The 21,609-nt window shown below is 45.0% G+C and overlaps 1 protein-coding gene across 1 annotated transcript in view; it reads right to left on the bottom strand.

Annotated features, from left to right (window-relative positions):
- Nucleotides 1–4,736: 4,736 nt before the first annotated feature.
- The window catches only part of nisch (nischarin), a 35,899-nt gene continuing 19,026 nt past the window's right edge, over nucleotides 4,737–21,609 (bottom strand). The window contains exons 16-21 of the mRNA XM_031825821.1: nucleotides 19,451–21,004; nucleotides 19,045–19,228; nucleotides 14,801–14,951; nucleotides 11,795–11,923; nucleotides 10,709–10,870; nucleotides 4,737–10,076 (exon numbers count right to left, since the gene is read on the bottom strand). Coding sequence (XP_031681681.1) covers nucleotides 8,989–10,076; nucleotides 10,709–10,870; nucleotides 11,795–11,923; nucleotides 14,801–14,951; nucleotides 19,045–19,228; nucleotides 19,451–21,004 — 3,268 coding nt within the window. The 3' untranslated portion in view covers nucleotides 4,737–8,988. The remainder of the gene's footprint in view (nucleotides 10,077–10,708; nucleotides 10,871–11,794; nucleotides 11,924–14,800; nucleotides 14,952–19,044; nucleotides 19,229–19,450; nucleotides 21,005–21,609) is intronic.

The raw sequence follows: 21,609 nt of genomic DNA, 5'->3' as shown, positions 1-21,609 counted from the left end.
ACACACACAAAAACGCCCCCCATTAAAACCGACGGGGCTGTAGTAGAGCGGGTTGAGAATTGCAAGTTCCTTGGTGTCCACATCACCAACAAACTATCGTGGTCCAGGCACACCAAGACAGTCGTGAAGAGGACACGACAAAGCCTATTTCCCCTCAGGAAACTAAAAAGATCTGGGTCCCCAGATCCTCAAAATGTTCTACAGCTGCACCATTGAGAGCATCCTGACCGGTTCCATCACCGCCTGGTATGGCAACTGCTCGGCCTCAGACCGCAAGGCACTACAGAGGGTAGTGCGAACGGCCCAGTACATCACTGGGGCCAAGCTTCCTGCCATCCAGGACCTCTACACCAGGCGGTGTCAGAGGAAAGCCCAACTCTATCATCAAGTTTGCGGACGACACAACAGTGGTAGGCTTGATTACCAACAACGACGAGACGGCCTACAGGGAGGAGGTGAGGGCCCTCGGAGTGTGGTGTCAGGAAAATAACCTCACACTCAACGTCAACAAAACTAAGGAGATGATTGTGGACTTCAGGAAACAGCAGAGGGAATAGCCACCACTAACATTGAGTAGCTGTTGCCAACACACTGACTCAACTCCAGCCACTTTAATAATGGGAATTGATGGGAAATGATGTAAAATATATCACTAGCCACTTTAAACAATGCTACCTAATATAATGTTTACATACCCTACATTATTCATCTCATATGTATACGTATATACTGTACTCTATATCATTACTGCATCCTTATGTAATACATGTATCACTAGCCACTTTAACTATGCCACTTTGTTTACATACTCATCTCATATGTATATACTGCACTCAATACCATCTACTGTATCTTGCCTATGCCGCTCTGTACCATCACTCATTCATATATCTTTATGTACATATTCTTTATCCCCTTACACTTGTGTCTATAGGGTAGTAGTTTTGGAATTGTTAGCTAGATTACTTGTTGGTTATTACTGCATTGTCGGAACTAGAAGCACAAGCATTTCGCTACACTCGCACTAACATCTGCTAACCATGTGTATGTGACAAATAAAATTTGATTTGATTTGATGCAGTGCCGTAGCCCACTGCGCCACCCTTGAGGCCCTAATTTGATGTTATTTTAATGGACAGAAAATGTGCTTTTCAAAAAAACTAAAAGTAACATTCACATCGTCCACCGAAGTCCCCGTGCACAAGGAAGTGAAGATAACCTGGCTAAATGACTAGCACTCACACCGTGCACAAGGAGGTGAAGATAACCTGGCTAAATGACCTCCGCCCCGTAGCACTCACGTCGGTAGCCATGAAGTGCTTTGAAAGGCTGGTCGTGGCTCACATCAACACCATCATGCCGGAAACCCTAGACCCCCTCCAATTCGCATACCGTCCCAACAGATCCACAGAGGATGCAATCTCAATTTCACCCCACACCGCCCTTTCCCAGATGGACAAAAGGAACACCTATGTGAGAATGCTGTTCATTGACTACAGCTCAGCGTTCAACACCATAGTACCCACAAACCTCATCACTAAGCTAAGGACCCTGGGACTAAACACCTCCCTCTGCAACTGGATCCTGGACTTCCTGATGGGCCGGTAAGGGTAGGTAGCAACACATCTGCCACGTTGATCCTCCACAATGGGACCCCTCAGGGGTTCATGCTTAGTCCCCTTCTGTACTCCCTGTTCACCCACGACTGCGTGGCCAAGCATGACTCCAACACATGGAGTGGTGGGCCTGATCACCGACAACGATGTGAGCAAGACAAAGGAGCTGATAGTGGACTACAGGGAAAGGAGGACAGAACAGGCCCCATTCTCATCGACAGGGCTGAACTGGAGCGGGTTGAGAGCTTCAAGTTCCTTGGTGTCCACATCACCAATGAGCTATCATGGTCCAAACACAGTAAGACAGTCGTGAAGAGGGCACGACAACAGCTTTTCCTCCTCAAAGAGACTAAAACATTTTGACATAGGTCCCCAGATCGTCAAAAAGTTCTACAACTGCACCATCGAGAGCATCCTGACCGGTTGCATCGCCGCCTGGTATGGAAACTGCTCGGGATCTGACCGTAAGGCGCTATAGAGGGTAGTGCGTACGGCCCAGTACATCACTGGGGGCCAAGCCTCCTGACATCCAGGACCTATATACTAGGCGGTGTCAGAGGAAGGCCCAAAACAGTGTCTGACTCCAGGCACCCAAGTCATAGACTGTTCTCTCTGCTACCGCATTGCAAGCGGTACCGGAGCACCAAGTCTACAGTCGTGGCCCAAAATATTGGCACCCAATATAAGCTCCCACTTTTGTTCCAGTAACTCACAATTTTCCCCAAAAGAAAAAAGTTGAAATTGAATAAAGTATTTGGTCTCCACAATTCTTTATTTCACTGTTAATATTACAGAACGTTTGTTTTTGAATCATAACTTAATATATCCATTTAAATCAGAAAATAAACAGAAATGGCATTGACAAAATTATTGACACCCTAGACATAATATTTGGTAGCACAGCCTTTGGTAAAAAAAATAAAGTCAATCAAGCGCTTCCTGTAGCCAACGACGAGCTTCCTATAACCATCAATGAGCTTCCTCCACCTCTGTACTGGCAGTTTGGCCCCCTTCCCCTTGTGCAAACTGCTACAGCATCACACTACATTCCATGCTAAAATGTGGGATTTTGTCATATGCGAAAATATGCCTTTTTAAAACGTTGTCTAACGTTAGTTAGTAGCCTTGTCAAGGATGCCATATTGGGACACAACACTTTATAGACCCGGTGCTAACGTGTGCCATGTTATCTGATGGGACCAGCGGGTGAGATTAGCATAGGGCTAACGTCTGCCAGGTTATCTGATGGGACCAGCTGGTGAGATTAGCATAGGGCTAACGTCTGCCAGGTTATCTGATGGGACCAGCTGGGGAGATTAGCATAGGGCTAACGTCTGCCAGGTTATCTGATGGGATCAACTGGTGAGATTAGCATAGGGCTAACGTGTGTCAGGTTATCTGATGGGACCAGCTGGTGAGATTAGCATAGGGCTAACGTCTGCCATGTTACCTGATGGGACCAGCTGGTGAGATTAGCATAGGGCTTACGTCTGCCAGGTTATCTGATGGGACCAGCTGCAATATAGTGTTCTATAACGTGCAAGTAAATCCAGGAATTGAATTGTCTGATGCACATTTTGACAGAGAGAGAGAGAGAGTTCAAATGTACACAGTTTCTGAATGTTCATAGCATTTAATTTAGGTCAACAAAAACACATATTTTTGCCATGTTGTCTTGCAGTATGTTTACTTTATCAGTATTGTTGTAAACAGAATGTGGATTTTTTTTTTTTACACCATGTAACTTTTCTTTCACATTCAGGCCAGTAAGGCAAACAATGTTTTTGATCCTCTGAATCAAGTATGCCAATTAACCTACACTATATGATCAAAAGTATGTGGACACCTGCTCATCAAAATATTTCATTCCAAAATCATGGGCATTAATATGGAGTTGGTCCCCCCCCCCCTTTCTGCTATAAAAGCCTCCACTCTTCTGGGAAGGCTTTCCACTAGATGTTGGAACATTGCTGCTATACCAGCCTCCACTCTTCTGGGAAGGCTTTCCACTAGATGTTGGAACATTGCTGCGGGGACTTGCTTCCATTCAGCAACAAGAGCATTAGTGAGATCAGGCGTTTAGGCCTGGCTCGCAGTCAGCATTCCAATTCATGCCAAAGGTGTTTGATAGAGTTGAGGTCAGGCCAGTCAAGTTCTTCCACACAGATCTCGACAAACCATTTCTGTATGGACCTCGCTTTGTGCACTGGGGCATTGTCATGCTGAAACAGGAAAGGGCCCTCCCCAAACTGTTGGAAGCACAGAATCGTCTGGAATGTCATTGTATGCTGTATAGTTAAGATTTCCCTTCACTGGAACTAAAGGACCAAGTCTGAACCTCCACCTAACTTTACAGTTGGCACTCAGACTTGTGTTGTGGTGCAAAATGCTTAGCGCATAGAATTAAAAAGGTGTTATCGGATATTATTCATCCTAATCAGGTTTTTTACATGGACGATACATTGGAGATCATATAAGACAAGTACTTGTCTCTCAATTCTCAGAACAAGAATAGACTGATGAGTTTCAGAAGAAAGTTATTTGTTTCGGGCCATTTTGTGCCTGTAATCGAACCCACAAATGCTGATGCTCCAGATACTCAACTAGTCTAAAGAAGGCCAGTTTTATTGCTTCTTTAATCAGAACAATAGTTTTCAGCTGTGCTAACATAATTACAAAAGGGTTTTCTAATGATCAATTAGCCTTTTAAAATGATAAACTTGGATTAGCTAACACAACGTGCCATTGGAACACAGGAGTGATGGTTGCTGATAATGGGCCTCTGTACGCCAATGTAGATATTCCATTACAAAATCAGCCGTTTCCAGCTACAATAGTCATTTACAACATTAACAATGTCTACACTGTATTTCTGATCAATTTGATGTTATTTTAATGTACAGAAAATGTGCTTTTCTTTCAAACACAAGGACATTTATAAGTGACCCCAAACATTTGAATGGTAGTGTACATATGAAGTGGACAGCAGGATGAACCAGGACTAGAATACAGTATATACACTACCGTTCAAAAGTTTGGGGTCACTTAGAAATGTCCTTGTTTTCCATGAAAATATACATGAAATGAGTTGCTAAATGAATAGGAAATATAGTCAAGACGTTGAGGTTATAAATAATTATTTTTAATTTAGAGAGAGAGAGAGAGAACGAGAGAGCGAGACCAGAGAGACAGAGACCAGAACGAAGGGTTCGGCAGACAAGGACATTCTGTTGACCCAGAACCCTTTGTGTTTCAACGTGTTCTACTGACGATGGTTCTTGTTCCGGGCAAAGTGCATGTTCCTTCCTGATGACTGAGGCCCGCAGTATCCCAAATAGCACCCTATTCCATTTATAGTGCACTACCTTCCCCCTCGTCAAAAGTAGTGCACTACACTGAGTTAACAAAACATTAGGAACACCTGCTTTTTCCCCATGACCCAGGTGAAAAGGTCCCTTATTGATGTCACTTGTTAAATTCCCTTTAAATCAGTGTAGATGAAGGGGAAGAGACAAGGGTTAAATAAGGATTCTTAAGCTTCAAGACAATTTAGACATGGATTGTGTTTGTGTGCCATTCAGAGTGACAAAATACAAGACTAAATATTTACAGTGCTTTCAGAAAGTCTTCACTCTGCTGGACTTTTCCCACGTTTTGTTGTGTTACAGCCTGAATTTAAAAATGGATAACATTTAGATTGTCATCACTGGCCTACACACAATACCCCATAATGTGAAAGTGATCATGTTTTTAGAAATGTTTACAAATTAATTAAAAATGAAGAGCTGAAATGTCTTGAGTCAATAATTATTCAACCACTTTGGTATGGTAAGGAGCCTAAATGTGCTTAATAAGCTGCATGGACTCACTCTGTGCAATAGTGTTTAACATGATTTTTTAATGACTACCTCATCTCTGTACCCCACACATTCAATTATCTGTAAGGTCGAGCAGTGAATTTCAAACAGGTTCAACCATAAAGACCAGGGAGGTTTTCCAATGCCTCAGAAAGAAGGGCCCCTATTGGTAGATGGGTAAAAATATATAAAGTCGACATTGAATATCCCTTTGAGCCTGGTGAAGTAATTCATTACACCATGAGGCCAATGGTGACTTTAAAACAGTTACAGAGTTTAAATGCTGTGATAGGAGGAAATTGAGGATGGATCAACAACATTGTAGTTACTCCACAATACTAACCTAAATGACAGAGTGAAAAGAAGAAAGCCTGTACAGAATAAAAAATATTATATACATGCATCCTGTTTGCAACAAGGCACTAAAGTAATACTGCAACAAATGTGGCAAAGCAATTCACTTTTTATCCTGAATACAAAAGTGTTGTGTTTGGGACAAATCCAATACAACACATTACTGAGTACCACTGCATCATGTTATGGGTATGCTTGTAATCGTTAAGGACTGGCAAGTTTCAGGATAAAAAATAAATGAAATGGAGCTAAGTACAGGTGAAATCCTACAGGAATCATGGTTCAGTCTGCTTTCCACCAGACACTGGGAGATTAATTTACCTTTCAGCAGGACAATAACCTAAAACACAAGGCCAAATATACACTGGAGTTGCTTTACCGAGAAGACAGTGAATGTTCCTGAGAAACCGAGATACTGTTTTGACTTAAATCTACTTGAAAATGTATGGCAACACCTGAAAATGGTTGTCTAGCAATGATCAACAACCAATTTGAAAAGATTAAATGGGAAAATGTTGCACAATCCAGGTGTGGAAAGCTCTTGGGAGATTTACCCAGAAAGACTCAGATGTAATCGCTCCCAAAGGTAATTCTAACATGTATTAACTCTTATGTAATACTTATGTAAATTAGATATTTCTGTATTTCATATTTATTCAATTTGCTAACAATTCTAAAAACATATATTTTTTAGCTTTGTCATTATGGGGTATTGTGATGTCATTATGGGGTATTGTGATGTCATTATGGGTTATTGTGATGTCATTATGGGTTATTGTGATGTCATTATGGGTTATTGTGATGTCATTATGGGGTATTGTGATGTCATTATGGGGTATTGTGATGTCATTATGGGGTATTGTGATGTCATTATGGGGTATTGTGATGTCATTATGGGGTCTTGTGTGTAGATGGGTGAGAAATGTTTTATATTTAATCCATTTGGAGTTCAGGCTGTAACATAACAAAATGTGAAATCAGTGAAGGGGTATGACTATGTAAGTGCCTTTTGAATGGTGTACGGTGCCAGACGCACTGGTTTGTGTCAAGAACTGCAACGCTGTGTATCAAGAATGGTCCACCACCTAAAGGACATCCAGCCAACTTGACACAACTGTGGGAAGCACTGGAGTCAACATGGACCAGCATCCCTGTGTTACGCTTTCAATACCTTGTAGAGTCCCCGCCCCGACGAATTGAGGCTGTTCTGAGGGCAACTCAATGGGGTGCAACTCAATATTAGGACGGTGTTCCTAATGTTTTGTATAAGTGTATAGGCGTTAAGGTGCCATGGGGGAGTAAAGAAAAAAGACAAACAAATGGCCAGCAATAATAACACTTTCATATTTAAAAAAATAATAATAATAATAATAATAATATTTAAGATTGGTATCATTCCATGATAAATGTACTTCAGCGACTATGGGTTGGGGGCGGAGCTATGGGTTGGGGGCGGAGCTATGTACAAAGATAAATAAATATCACACTTGTGTGGACTGTACAAATTCCCAGGATGCATTTGGATTATAAACGATAAGAAACATCACAGAACTTCTCTTTGAGAAGAGGAGAAACAGGGGAGGAAGAGGGGAAGGAGGAGAAGAAGAGGAATCTTTGGGGGATTTGATTCCCTGTTTGTCCCTTGTGTCTTGTTTGGTTAGACCATCCACCAGCCTGTGAAGGCAGGTTATGGTAACATAGTCCATCCGTCAGCCTGTGAAGGCGGGTTATGGTAACATAGTCCATCCACCAGCCTGTGAAGGCGGGTTATGGTAACGTAGTCCATCCACCAGCCTGTGAAGGCGGGTTATGGTAACGTAGTCCATCCGACAGCCTGTGAAGGCGGGTTATGGTAACGTAGTCTATCCACCGGCCTGTGAAGGCGGGTTATGGTAACGTAGTCCATCCGTCAGCCTGTGAAGGCAGGTTATGGTAACGTAGTCCATCCGTCAGCCTGTGAAGGCAGGTTATGGTAACGTAGTCCATCCGTCAGCCTGTGAAGGCAGGTTATGGTAACGTAGTCCATCCGTCAGCCTGTGAACATTGGTTTGAAAGCCGCCATCTTTTCAGGGCTCAACAGTGCCACCATTCTACTCGTATATGTGTCTAAATATTTAGCTGTGTGATTCTAGCTTTAATATCTCAAATATTTTTTAATTGTGCTCCTAAATTACTTTGTGTGCGCCAACATTTTTCAACAGGTGCACACATGCTCCTAGTAAAAAAGGTCAGCGTAGAGCCATGCTTTAAAACCTCCTGGAAGAAGAACCAGTCAGGCAGCCAGTTAGTTCTACAGGCAGAGGAACCAGCCAGTTAGTTCTACAGGCAGAAGAACCAGCCAGTGAGTTCTACTGGCAGAAGAACCAGCCAGTTAGTTCTACTGGCAGAAGAACCAGCCAGTGAGTTCTACTGGCAGAAGAACCAGCCAGTCAGCCAGTGAGTTCTACTGGCAGAAGAACCAGTCAGCCAACCAGTTAGTTCTACAGGCAGAGGAACCAGTCAGCCAACCAGTGACTTCTACAGGCAGAAGAACCAGTCAGCCAACCAGTGACTTCTACTGGCAGAAGAACCAGTCAGCCAACCAGTGACTTCTCCTGGCAGAAGAACCAGTCAGCCAACCAGTGACTTCTACCGGCAGAAGAACCAGTCAGCCAACCAGTGACTTCTACCGGCAGAAGAACCAGCCAGCCAGCCAGTGAGTTCTACCGGCAGAAGAACCAGTCAGTCAGCCAGTGAGTCCTACCGGCAGAAGAACCAGTCAGTCAGCCAGTGAGTTCTACTGGCAGAAGAACCAGTCAGTCAGCCAGTTAGTTCTACAGGCAGAGGAACCAGTCAGCCAACCAGTGACTTCTACCGGCAGAAGAACCAGTCAGTCAGCCAGTGAGTTCTACTGGCAGAAGAACCAGTCAGTCAGCCAGTGAGTTCTACTGGCAGAAGAACCAGTCAGCCAGTTAGTTCTACAGGCAGAAGAACCAGTCAGCCAGTTAGTTCTACAGGCAGAAGAACCAGTCAGTCAGCCAGTTAGTTCTACAGGCAGAAGAACCAGTCAGCCAACCAGTGACTTCTACCGGCAGAAGAACCAGCCAGTCAGCCAGTGACTTCTACCGGCAGAAGAACCAGCCAGTCAGCCAGTGACTTCTACAGGCAGAATAACCAGCTAGTTAGCCAGTGAGTTCTACAGGCAGCTCCCTACTACACAGCACTTCCCACTGTCTTGCTAACAGACATATCAGCCTCTCCCTGCTGTCTGCGCCGGGGACATAGATACACCACAGTACCTCGCTCTCTGTTCTGCCACATCTCCTCCCCTTCTCCCCTCCTCCTCCTCCCACCTCCTCTTCTCCAAAGTGGTCCATGGTAAGCTGACAGAGGAGGTCTGGCCCAGGGACATCGTCGAAGACTAACGTCAGCGCCTGCGGGTACGTCTGGTAACCCATGAGGACTCTATCCAGGTCTCTTATTCGTCGAGCGTCGGTCAGTTGGTACTTGTCTCGGGGAGGGGGCTCCTTGGCAAAGTCCGGCAGCGGGTAGCTGATATAATCCTCATCCAACAGGAAAACGTCTGTGCTGGTTAGGATCAGAGTCTTAGGATGGAGGACAGGCCTGGGGGTGGAGGGAGCCTGGGGAGGCAGGCTCTGTTGGGGGATATGGGGCCTGGTGGAGGGGGCTGGGCCTGGAGCCTGGGGGTAGGGGTGAAGACGGGGCTGGCTAGCAGAGACCGGGCTCTGGGGGTGGAGGTGAGACTTTCTATCCCCCTGCAGACCCCCAGTCGAAGTCTGTCTGTCTGCAGCTGGGGCCTGGGAGAAACCTAGCCCCTGGGTCTGGGAGAAGCCTAGCCCCTGGGTCTGGGAGAAGCCTAGCCCCTGGGTCTGGGAGAAGCCTAGCCCCTGGGTCTGGGAGAAGCCTAGCCCCTGGGTCTGGGAGAAGCCTAGCCCCTGGGTCTGGGAGAAGCCTAGCCCCTGGGTCTGGGAGAAGCCTAGCCCCTGGGTCTGGGAGAAGCCTAGCCCCTGGGTCTGGGAGAAGCCTAGCCCCTGGGTCTGGGAGAAGCCTAGCCCCTGGGTCTGGGAGAAGCCTAGCCCCTGGGTCTGCACCTGGAAGACCAGTACGTAGAGCAGGATATTACAGCTGGATGCCCCAGAAGGACCTTTCCTCTCGGCTACAATAAAGGTCAGGTCTCCAATCTCTTCTTCGCTGGGGTAGATGAACTTTACCCTGCTAGAGTGGACCAGTTCATAGTTCCCCATCTTACCTGGGAGTAGACAACACAGTAGGACAAAAAGGACTCATTTAGTTTGGTACGACAACACAGTAGGACAAAAAGGACTAATTTAGTTTGGTGCGACAACACAGTAGGACAAAAAGGACTCATTTAGTTTGGTATGTCAACACAGTAGGACAAAAAGGACTAATTTAGTTTGGTGCGACAACACAGTAGGACAAAAAGGACTCATTTAGTTTGGTACGACAACACAGTAGGACAAAAAGGACTCATTTAGTTTGGTACGACAACACAGTAGGACAAAAAGGACTCATTTAGTTTGGTACGTCAACACATTGGGAAAAGACAGGACTCATTTAGTTTGGTACGACAACACAGTACAACAAAAAGGACTCATTTAGTTTGGTACGACAACACAGTAGGACAAAAATGACAAATTTAGTTTGGTACGACAACACAGTAGGAGAAAAAGGACTCATTTAGTTTGGTACGACAACACAGTAGGACAATAAAGACTAAGTTAGTCTTAATCCCAAATAGAACCCCCTAGATTCTAGCCATGTTATCGTGGAGATCTGTTTCTTAAACCTGGACAATCCACTCACATCTCCACAAGGGCATTTTACTGATGAAAACGTACAGATGTAAAATGTTATGAATACCTGTAGATTTATTTCCAAACTGTGTGTAGAAGTCTTGTTCGGAGGGTTCAGGAGAGGGTAGTTTGTCCTGTAGAGAGAGGACCGTCATCAGCTGCTGCAGGAAGCGGTGTGTCCCGTAACTGTCCCTCGTCAGACAGCAGATGATGTGGTCCGCTGACGGTCCTGGAGACAAATAACACACAACACAGATTACATTCAGCCCAGTCCCCGGCAGCCGGCCCAGTCCCCGGCAGCTGGCCCAGCCACCAGCCCAGCCACCAGCCCAGTCCAGCAGCCAGCCAGCCCAGTCCACCAGCCAGCCCAGTCCAGTCCAGCAGCCAGCCTAGTCCAGCCAGCCCAGTCCACCAGCCAGCCAGCCCAGTCCAGCCACCAGCCTAGTCCAGCCACCAGCCTAGTCCAGCAGCCAGCCCAGTCCAGCAGCCAGCCCAGTCCAGCAGCCAGCCCAGTCCAGCAGCCAGCCTTAAATTGTCTGATTTCCTTATATGAACTGCAACTCAGTAAAATCTTTGAAATTGTTGCATTGATATGTTTGTTCAGTATTTATTATCAGGTGAAATTATCTTGGATTGGGATTTCCATTAATTCTGGGATAGGGATTGGGAATTTCTATGAATTCTTGGATAGGGCTTTCTATGAGTTCTTGGATAGGGCTTTCTATGAGTTCTGGGATAGGAATTTCTATGAATTCTGGGATAGGGAATTTCTATGAATTCTGGGATAGGGAATTTCTATGAATTCTGGGATAGGGCTTTCTATGAATTCTGGGATAGGGCTTTCTATGAGTTCTGGGATAGGGCTTTCTATGAATTCTGGGATAGGGATTTCTATGAATTCTGGGATAGGGATTTCTATGAATTCTGGGATAGGGATTGGGAATTTCTATGAATTCTGGGATAGGGCTTTCTATGAGTTCTGGGATAGGGCTTTCTATGAATTCTGGGATAGGGATTGGGAATTTCTATGAGTTCTGGGATTGGGATTTCTATGAATTCAGACAACATGTCACAGTATGTTCAACTGTTTTTAACATCCTGATCCTAGTCTTCTCTGTGACACTGTGGTCATCCATTCATTCTCCCTACTCACCCACCACCCTGAAGTACTGGTCGAACAGGCCCACGTTGACAGAGTGGAGGTCGTGGAGGTTGATGGTGAAACAGTAAGACATGATCAGCTCTGGGTCCCGATGGTCACAGTGGCTCCAGTCCCACAGTACTGAAGGATAAAGACAGCACTCATTACTACAGACCCACAGGATAAAGACAGCACTCATTACTACAGACCCACAGTATAAAGACAGCACTCATTACTACAGACTCACAGTACTGAAGACAGCACTCATTACTACAGACCCACAGTACTGAAGGATAAAGACAGCACTCATTACTACAGACCCACAGTATAAAGACAGCACTCATTACTACAGACTCACAGTACTGAAGACAGCACTCATTACTACAGACCCACAGTACTGAAGGATAAAGACAGCACTCATTACTACAGACCCACAGGATAAAGACAGCACTCATTACTACAGACCCACAGTACTGAAGGATAAAGACAGCACTCATTACTACAGACCCACAGGATAAAGACAGCACTCATTACTACAGACCCACAGTATAAAGACAGCACTCATTACTACAGACCCACAGTACTGAAGGATAAAGACAGCACTCATTACTACAGACCCACAGGATAAAGACAGCACTCATTACTACAGACCCACAGTACTGAAGGATAAAGACAGCACTCATTACTACAGACCCACAGGATAAAGACAGCACTCATTACTACAGACCCACAGTATAAAGACAGCACTCATTACTACAGACCCACAGTACTGAAGGATAAAGACAGCACTCATTACTACAGACCCACAGGATAAAGACAGCACTCATTACTACAGACCCACAGTATAAAGACAGCACTCATTACTACAGACTCACAGTACTGAAGACAGCACTCATTACTACAGACCCACAGTACTGAAGGATAAAGACAGCACTCATTACTACAGACCCACAGTACTGAAGGATAAAGACAGCACTCATTACTACAGACCCACAGGATAAAGACAGCACTCATTACTACAGACCCACAGTACTGAAGGATAAAGACAGCACTCATTACTACAGACCCACAGGATAAAGACAGCACTCATTACTACAGACCCACAGTATAAAGACAGCACTCATTACTACAGACCCACAGTACTGAAGGATAAAGACAGCACTCATTACTACAGACCCACAGTACTGAAGGATAAAGACAGCACTCATTACTACAGACCCACAGGATAAAGACAGCACTCATTACTACAGACCCACAGTACTGAAGGATAAAGACAGCACTCATTACTACAGACCCACAGGATAAAGACAGCACTCATTACTACAGACCCACAGTATAAAGACAGCACTCATTACTACAGACCCACAGTACTGAAGGATAAAGACAGCACTCATTACTACAGACCCACAGGATAAAGACAGCACTCATTACTACAGACCCACAGTACTGAAGGATAAAGACAGCACTCATTACTACAGACCCACAGTATAAAGACAGCACTCATTACTACAGACCCACAGTACTGAAGGATAAAGACAGCACTCATTACTACAGACCCACAGGATAAAGACAGCACTCATTACTACAGACCCACAGGATAAAGACAGCACTCATTACTACAGACCCACAGGATAAAGACAGCACTCATTACTACAGACCCACAGGATAAAGACAGCACTCATTACTACAGACCCACAGGATAAAGACAGCACTCATTACTACAGACCCACAGGATAAAGACAGCACATATTACTACAGACCAACAGTATAAAGACAGCACACATTACCACAGACCAACAGTATAAAGACAGCACACATTACCACAGACCCACAGTATAAAGACAGCACTCATTACTACAGACCCACAGTATAAAGACAGCACACATTACCACAGACCAACAGTATAAAGACCGCACTCATTACTACAGACCCACAGGATAAAGACAGCACACATTACCACAGACCCACAGTATAAAGACAGCACTCATTACTACAGACCCACAGTATAAAGACAGCACTCATTACTACAGACTCACAGTACTGAAGACAGCACTCATTACTACAGACCCACAGTACTGAAGGATAAAGACAGCACTCATTACTACAGACCCACAGGATAAAGACAGCACTCATTACTACAGACCCACAGTATAAAGACAGCACTCATTACTACAGACCCACAGTATAAAGACAGCACTCATTACTAGACCCACAGTATAAAGACAGCACTCATTACTACAGACCCACAGTACTGAAGGATAAAGACAGCACTCATTACTACAGACCCACAGGATAAAGACAGCACTCATTACTACAGACCCACAGGATAAAGACAGCACTCATTACTACAGACCCACAGGATAAAGACAGCACATATTACTACAGACCAACAGTATAAAGACAGCAAACATTACCACAGACCAACAGTATAAAGACAGCACACATTACCACAGACCCACAGTATAAAGACAGCACTCATTACTACAGACCCACAGTATAAAGACAGCACACATTACCACAGACCAACAGTATAAAGACAGCACTCATTACTACAGACCCACAGGATAAAGACAGCACACATTACCACAGACCCACAGTATAAAGACAGCACTCATTACTACAGACCCACAGTATAAAGACAGCACACATTACCACAGACCAACAGTATAAAGACAGCACTCATTACTACAGACCCACAGTACTGAAGGACAAAGACAGCACTCATTACTACAGACCCACAGGACAAAGACAGCACACATTACTACAGACCCACAGTACTGAAGGATAAAGACAACACACATTACTACAATTTTAAGGTGTTTACATGACTAATGCCATACTCAGCCTACTACCACAATCAGTTATATTTAGAGTTCCTGGTGTGCATGTAAACATACTCACTCAGACAGACAGACTCTCCCTCAAACTCATGCAGCTCTTTTCAACTGTGATTGATATTTTTCCTAATGTGTCTGGTCACTGAGCGTAGCTGCCGTGCAGTGTGTGTGTTTGTCTTACGTGATTGGTCATTGAGCGTGGAGGCGGAGTCATCCAGCAGGAAGTAGAGGGCTTTAGTAGAGAGCATGATACAGGAAGTGGCCTCGACGTCAGGTGACTTATAAAAAACCACAGATGACCACAGGATGTGATGCAGCTCTTCCTTCTCTTCCTGGTCAAAACACACACAGACCATCCCCTTTAAACATCACATAGACATCACAGGCACACACCATCCCCTTTAAAACATCACATAAACATCACAGGCACACACCATCCCCTTTAAAACATCACATAGACATCACAGGCACACACCATCCCCTTTAAAACATCACATAAACATCACAGGCACACACCATCCCCTTTAAACATCACAGGCACACACCATCCCCTTTAAACATCACAGGCACACGCACCCCCTTTAAAACATCACAGGCACACGCCATCCCCTTTAAACATCTCATAAACATCACAGGCACTTGCCATCCCCTTTAAACATCACAGGCACACGCCATCCCCTTTAAACATCACAGGCACACACCATCCCCTTTAAACATCACAGGCACACACCATCCCCTTTAAACATCACATAGACATCACAGGCACACACCATCCCCTTTAGACATCACAGGCACACGCACCCCCTTTAAACATCTCATAGACATCACAGGCACACACCATCCCCTTTAGACATCACAGGCACACGCACCCCCTTTAAAACATCACAGGCACACACCATCCCCTTTAAACATCACAGGCACACACCATCCCCTTTAAACATCACAGGCACACACCATCCCCTTTAAACATCACAGGCACACACCATCCCCTTTAAATATCTCAGACATCACAGGCACACGCCATCCCCTTTAAACATCACATAGACATCACAGGCACACGCACCCCCTTTAAACATCTCATAGACATCACAGGCACACACCATCCCCTTTAGACATCACAGGCACACGCACCCCCTTTAAAACATCACAGGCACACACCATCCCCTTTAAACATCACAGGCACACACCATCCCCTTTAAACATCACAGGCACACACCATCCCCTTTAAATATCTCAGACATCACAGGCACACGCCATCCCCTTTAAACATCACATAGACATCACAGGCACACACCATCCCCTTTAAACATCACATAGACATCACAGGCACACGCCATCCCCTTTAAACATCACATAGACATCACAGGCACACACCATCCCCTTTAAACATCACATAGACATCACAGGCACACACCATCCCCTTTAAAACATCACAGGCACACACCATCCCCTTTAAAACATCACAGGCACACACCATCCCCTTTAAAACATCACAGGCACACACCATACCCTTTAAATATCTCAGACATCACAGGCACACGCCATCCCCTTTAAACATCTCAGACATCACAGGCACAAATCATCCTCTTTAGTCATCACAGGCAGTAAGAAGTCAATTGTTGTTGATGAATGGGCGTCAAGGTTTCAGTTAGCTGGAAATTAATGGCTTTTGGCTGCCATTTTTTTTAAATGAAAAGCAGATTTTTTTGTTGTTGTTGCCGACCAAATTGTCCAGGAGGGAAAAAAAGAACTAAAAAAATCACATGGAAAAATAATGCTTTTTATTAAATGATGGAAATACCAGCCGATGCATCCCATCTTCAAAGGAACTTCCTACCTCCTCTGATTGGATAGATGTGTTACTGAAAAAGGAACAATCCCTCCTCTGATTGGATAGATGTGTTACTGAAAAAGGAACAATCCCTCCTCTGATTGGATAGATGTGTTACTGAAAAAGGAACAATCCCTCCTTACCATTGCGAACCAAATGGACAAAAGCCTAGACTAATCCTAATTGAAATATCATAAAATTATTCAAATAAGTTAGAGTATATCCTAAATATTATATTAATAACATGTTTGATGTCCTAAAGTTAAGACAAAAGGTAAGACATTTTTTAAAACAGTGATTGTAAAACACTACGAAATTCGCAGAGACGTGGGTTTTGAAAGTCAATGTTTTAAAAGAAACTTCAAATCGTACCCTGTGATGTCACAGAGAAGCATTTTTAGGACATTTCTTCTCTTTTTAACCAGATTGTAGAAATTGTTTTCACATACAGTACATTCGGAAAGTATTCAGACCCCTTAACTTTTTCCACATTTTGTTACGTTACAGACGTATTCTAAAATGGATGCAATTGTTATTTTTTTCTCATCCTCAATCTACACAATACCCCATAATGACATCACAATACCCCATAATGACATCACAATACCCCATAATGACATCACAATACCCCATAATGACAAAGCAAAAACAGTTTGGACATTTTTCAAATGTATAAAAAATAAATTAAAATATTCAGACTCTTTACTCAGTACTTTGTTGAAGCACCTTTGGCAGCGATTATAGCCTTGAGTCTTCTTGGGTACGACACTACAAGCTCTGTACACCTGTATCTGTATTCATCTCAAGCTCTGTCAGGTTGGATGGGGAGCGTCGCTGCACAGTTATTTTCAGGTCTCTCCAGAGATGTTCGATCGGGTTCAAGTCTGGGCTCTGGATGGGCCACTCAAAGACATAGAGACTTGTCCCAAAGCCACTCCTGCATTGTCTTGGCTGTGTACTTTGTGTCGTTGTCCTGTTGGAAGGTGAACCTTCGCCCCTAGTCTGAGGTCCTGAGCAGATTTTCATGAAGGATCTCTCTGTACTTTGCTCGGTTCATGTTTCCCTCGATCCTGACTAGTCTCCCAGTCCCTGCAGCTGAAAAACATCCTCACAGCATGATGCTACCACCACCATGCTTCATCGTAGGGATGGTGCCAGGTTTCCTCCAGATGTGACGCTTGGCATTCAGGGCAAAGAGTTCAATCTTGGTTTCATTAGATTGAACTGCAGCACTCCACCAAGGCCTTACTAGTAGAGTGCTGCAGAGATGGTTGTCCTTCTGGAAGGTTCTCCCATCTCTACAGAGGAACTCTAAGAATGATCGTCGGGTTCCTGGGGACCTTCCTGACCAAGGCCCTGCTCCCCCGATTACTCAGTTTGGCCGAGCGGACAGCTCTTGAAGGACAGAACGTCTTGGTGATTCCAAACTTCTTCCATTTAAGAATGATGGAGGCCACTGTGTTCTTGGGGACCTTCAATGTTGCAGACATTTTTTGTTACCCTTCCCCAGATCTGTGCCTCGACACAATCCTGCCTCGGAGCTCTACGGACAATTCCTTCGACCTCATGGCTTGGTTTTTGCTCTGACATGCACTGTGAACTGTGGGACCTTATAAAATACAGGTGTGTGTTTTCCAAATCATGTCCAATCAATTGAATTTACCACAGGTGGATTCCAATGAAGTTGTAGAAACATCTCAAGGATGATCAATGGAAACAGGATGCACTTGAGCTCAATTTAGTCTCATAGCAAAGGGTCTGAATACTTATGTAAATAATCAATTTCTGTTTGTTATTTTTTTATACATTTGCAAAAAATAATTGTATTGTGTGTAGATTGATGAAGAAAATGTTTTAATTTAATCAATTTTAGAATAAAGCTGTAATGTAACAAAATGTGGAAAAAGTCAAGGGGTCTGAATACTGTCCGCATGCACTGTATACAGACACTGGTTTGGTCTTCCGCACCAATTATGTATTAAAGGGCAATTCTGTCACTTTTCAACCTCAAAGAATTAGGAAGATATAGAGGTTGAAAAGTGACAGAATTGCCCTTTAATACATCATCCAGTTCTGAGGACAGTTGATGATTTTTACGACCCATCACACAGTCAGCGAGGCTCGTTAACAGTCACTCGCTCCAGATGCGCGGTTCGGCACACATAGACACCCCTCTTTCATGCACAGCTCAAACAAATAAGCCAATAGGAGAGATCGTTTCCAAATTAGATGCTAAAAATAATATATTTTGAAGTTGTGTTTTATTACTTGTTCTTCTAGCCTGAATATTTAGTTTTAAAAAAACTAAATTATTTGTAGTAGGGATGAAGACACAACGGACAATGTTTTGCTTTTCAATAAAAGTATAAGAGCTTTACAGGCTAAATCCTTTTCTGTTAATATGATTTACCATAACTAATCTAAATGTGATATGTCATTCTGAGCACCGTGGGTGGACGCCGTAATAGGATATGCACCCAACACATATGGGTCTGGTACATTTATAAAACATCTGGTAAATTTAAATCACATTCTCCGGCAACCAATTTTTTGCACCTGCGTCTGTGTGTGTGTGTGTGTCTCTCTCCCTCTACCTCTGCAATGTTTGTGTGGAAGAACCCCAGCAGCTGGTGTCCCCTAAGCCCAGAGACGAGGGACAGGGCTGGGGACAGGGACAGGTGGGATGGGACCTGATTGTCTCCAGTCAGCTTCTCCACCAGGATGTCTGTTGGGTAGGACAGGGACAGGGATGGCCGAGGACGCTGAGCACCTCGAGGGCTAGATGGAGAGAGAGAGAGAAACAATATGTCATGAAAAATGGAAGAACCTCGATCTTGATAGCTAACTGTTAGCTATAGAATACATTTTTATATTCACTAAACATTTAAATGTAGCTACATTTCAATTTGTCAAATTTTTTAAATAAATAAAAATTCAAAAAATAAAAAAAATAAAAAAATAAAAAAATAAATATCGGACAGCCCGTCCTTGTGTATCTACCTGTTAACCTGCAGTCTGTCTGTGCTCTTGGTCTCATTGGGAGTGGGCGTGTGTATGTTTATCGTCCTGGGACTGTCCCCGTCACTGTGGCTATGTTCGTTCCCACCCTGCAGGAAAGCCACAGTCTTGATGTCCCTGAGGCTGGAGCGCAGCAGGGTGAACTGTTTCTGGAAACGGAGCATGTCGTGAGGCAACGGGAACACCGCTGTGACCCTCTCCTGTCCCACTAGGAGCTCCAGGACACGGCTGTCTCTGGGGGAGTGGTGGTGCAAGGGGCAGCTGGGAGAGTAGGCAGGGATAGACCCAGCACCAGCCCCATACAGGGCACTCGGCCTTGGGTGGGGCAGCACGGAGGCCAGGGGGATGCGGCTGAGCCTGGAGCAGGAGCGGAGCCTCTGGTTGTGGTCGTCTGACGGTTCATCTCCGGTGGTTCCCCGGGCCAGAGCTTTGAAGTCCACCTTCAGCACACAGAGATGGCGCTGGGTCAAGAACAGGACACAGGGGACACAGCAGGAGGAGTCTCTGTCCCCTCCTGTAACTACGTGGGACAGGATGTCAGAGAGAAGGGGATTGGTTAGAGTTTGGAGGGTGAAGGTATCTGGGTTAGTAGAGGTCTTCGTTGGCGTGAGAGTTGGGTTTGTTGAAGAGGTTGTCCGCTGGCTGGTCTGGGACGACAACATGGCAGTCTCCACTAGATGTGCTGCATAACCTCCTTTCACACAGCTCTGGTTCTCTTCCATCTCCCAGGAGGTGAAGAGCAGGTGGAGGAGCTGCTGTGGGGTGGAGGGTCCTCCTGACGGGGAGGAGGGGAGCTGGGCCAGGGAGCAGAGCAGGGAGTGGGTCTCTTTTAAACCCTCGGGGTCTGAGAAGAGGTACCAGTGGACATCAGAGGACCTCACCCTCAGGGAAAGGCAAGTGTCTGGGATGTAGAAGAGGAGAGAGTCTAGCTGGTCGTAGGGAAGGACGAGGTCCGGCTCCAGGTTATCTACTAGAGTTTGTAGGGTTAGGCCCTGGGTCTGGACTGTGACTGAGCCAAGGTCGTGAGGCTGGCTCTGGGGTTGATGGGTTGGGGCTGTGGAGGGGTGACGAGGACAGTGGAACAGCCCCAGTAGACTGTTTGTTAGCACCACACACACCGACCTCTGCTCCACCACATCATCAACCCTGATGCAGTGGCACCACATGACTTTGGTCACACGTAACACCTCCGTCTCTGGGGCCTGGTTCTCTCCCTCTACCGGGTCAGTCAGGGACCCCTCCTCCTCTCCCTCCCTCTCCTTTCCCTCCCCCAGACCCATCTCAAAGTATCCATCTCCAGAGGAGGGACTGGGGCTGGGGCTGCCCAGATCAGTCTCTTCCTGGCTGGGGACATCTCGGAGTCTGCTGGACCTCCTGTTCTCCTCTCCCAGGGCTCTGGTGATGTGGGCAGACAGCAGAGAGGTGAAGGACGGACAGGAGGAGGTGGAGGGGAGGTGGAGGGGGAGCACAGGGGTCCTCAGGTTAGTGCTGCTCCATGTGTATCGCTCCTCTCTGTCCTCCACACAGCAGCAGCAGCTGGGAAATACACATCTGGTTAGATCTTCATCTTCATCTTCATCATCATCAACATCTAGAATAACTCATAAAACTGTAGTAGAACAATAACAGCAGAAGGTGAAAGAGGGGAATATATATGGTTTAGACTGGAATGCTGTGTATAAATCATAAATACATTTTTAAAAAGTGATTCATTTCTACTAAAAACAGCACTGACACAGTAATATGACTGTGGTGGATACCTCATGTCACAGGGTTGACGTTCCTCAACTGTCTACCGTTATTTCTGGAGGGATCTAGCGCCTCCTCCTGACAGGTTAGTGTATAAACCTGGCCTCCATTTTAACTACATGTCACCGGCCTCCATTTTAACTACATGTCACATTAGTGAAGACATGGAGACAAACAGTACAGAAACAACACATCTAGAATGAATGAATGAATGAATGAGTGAAAGAATGATTGAATGAATGAATGAGTGGGTGGGTGAAAGAATGAATGAATGAATGAATGAATGAATGATTAAACAAATTAATGAATTAATGGGTGGGTGGGTGAAAGAATGATTGAAATTGTTTATTTCCGTGTCAAGCGTAAATGATGTTTACAAGCTGCGTGCTTCA

The sequence above is a fragment of the Oncorhynchus kisutch genome, linkage group LG5 (assembly GCF_002021735.2).
Source record: "Oncorhynchus kisutch isolate 150728-3 linkage group LG5, Okis_V2, whole genome shotgun sequence".
In the NCBI taxonomy this organism is placed as follows: Eukaryota; Metazoa; Chordata; class Actinopteri; order Salmoniformes; family Salmonidae; genus Oncorhynchus; species Oncorhynchus kisutch.
Note: the sequence above shows the minus strand (reverse complement) of the source record. Positions and strands in the feature narration are given on the sequence as shown.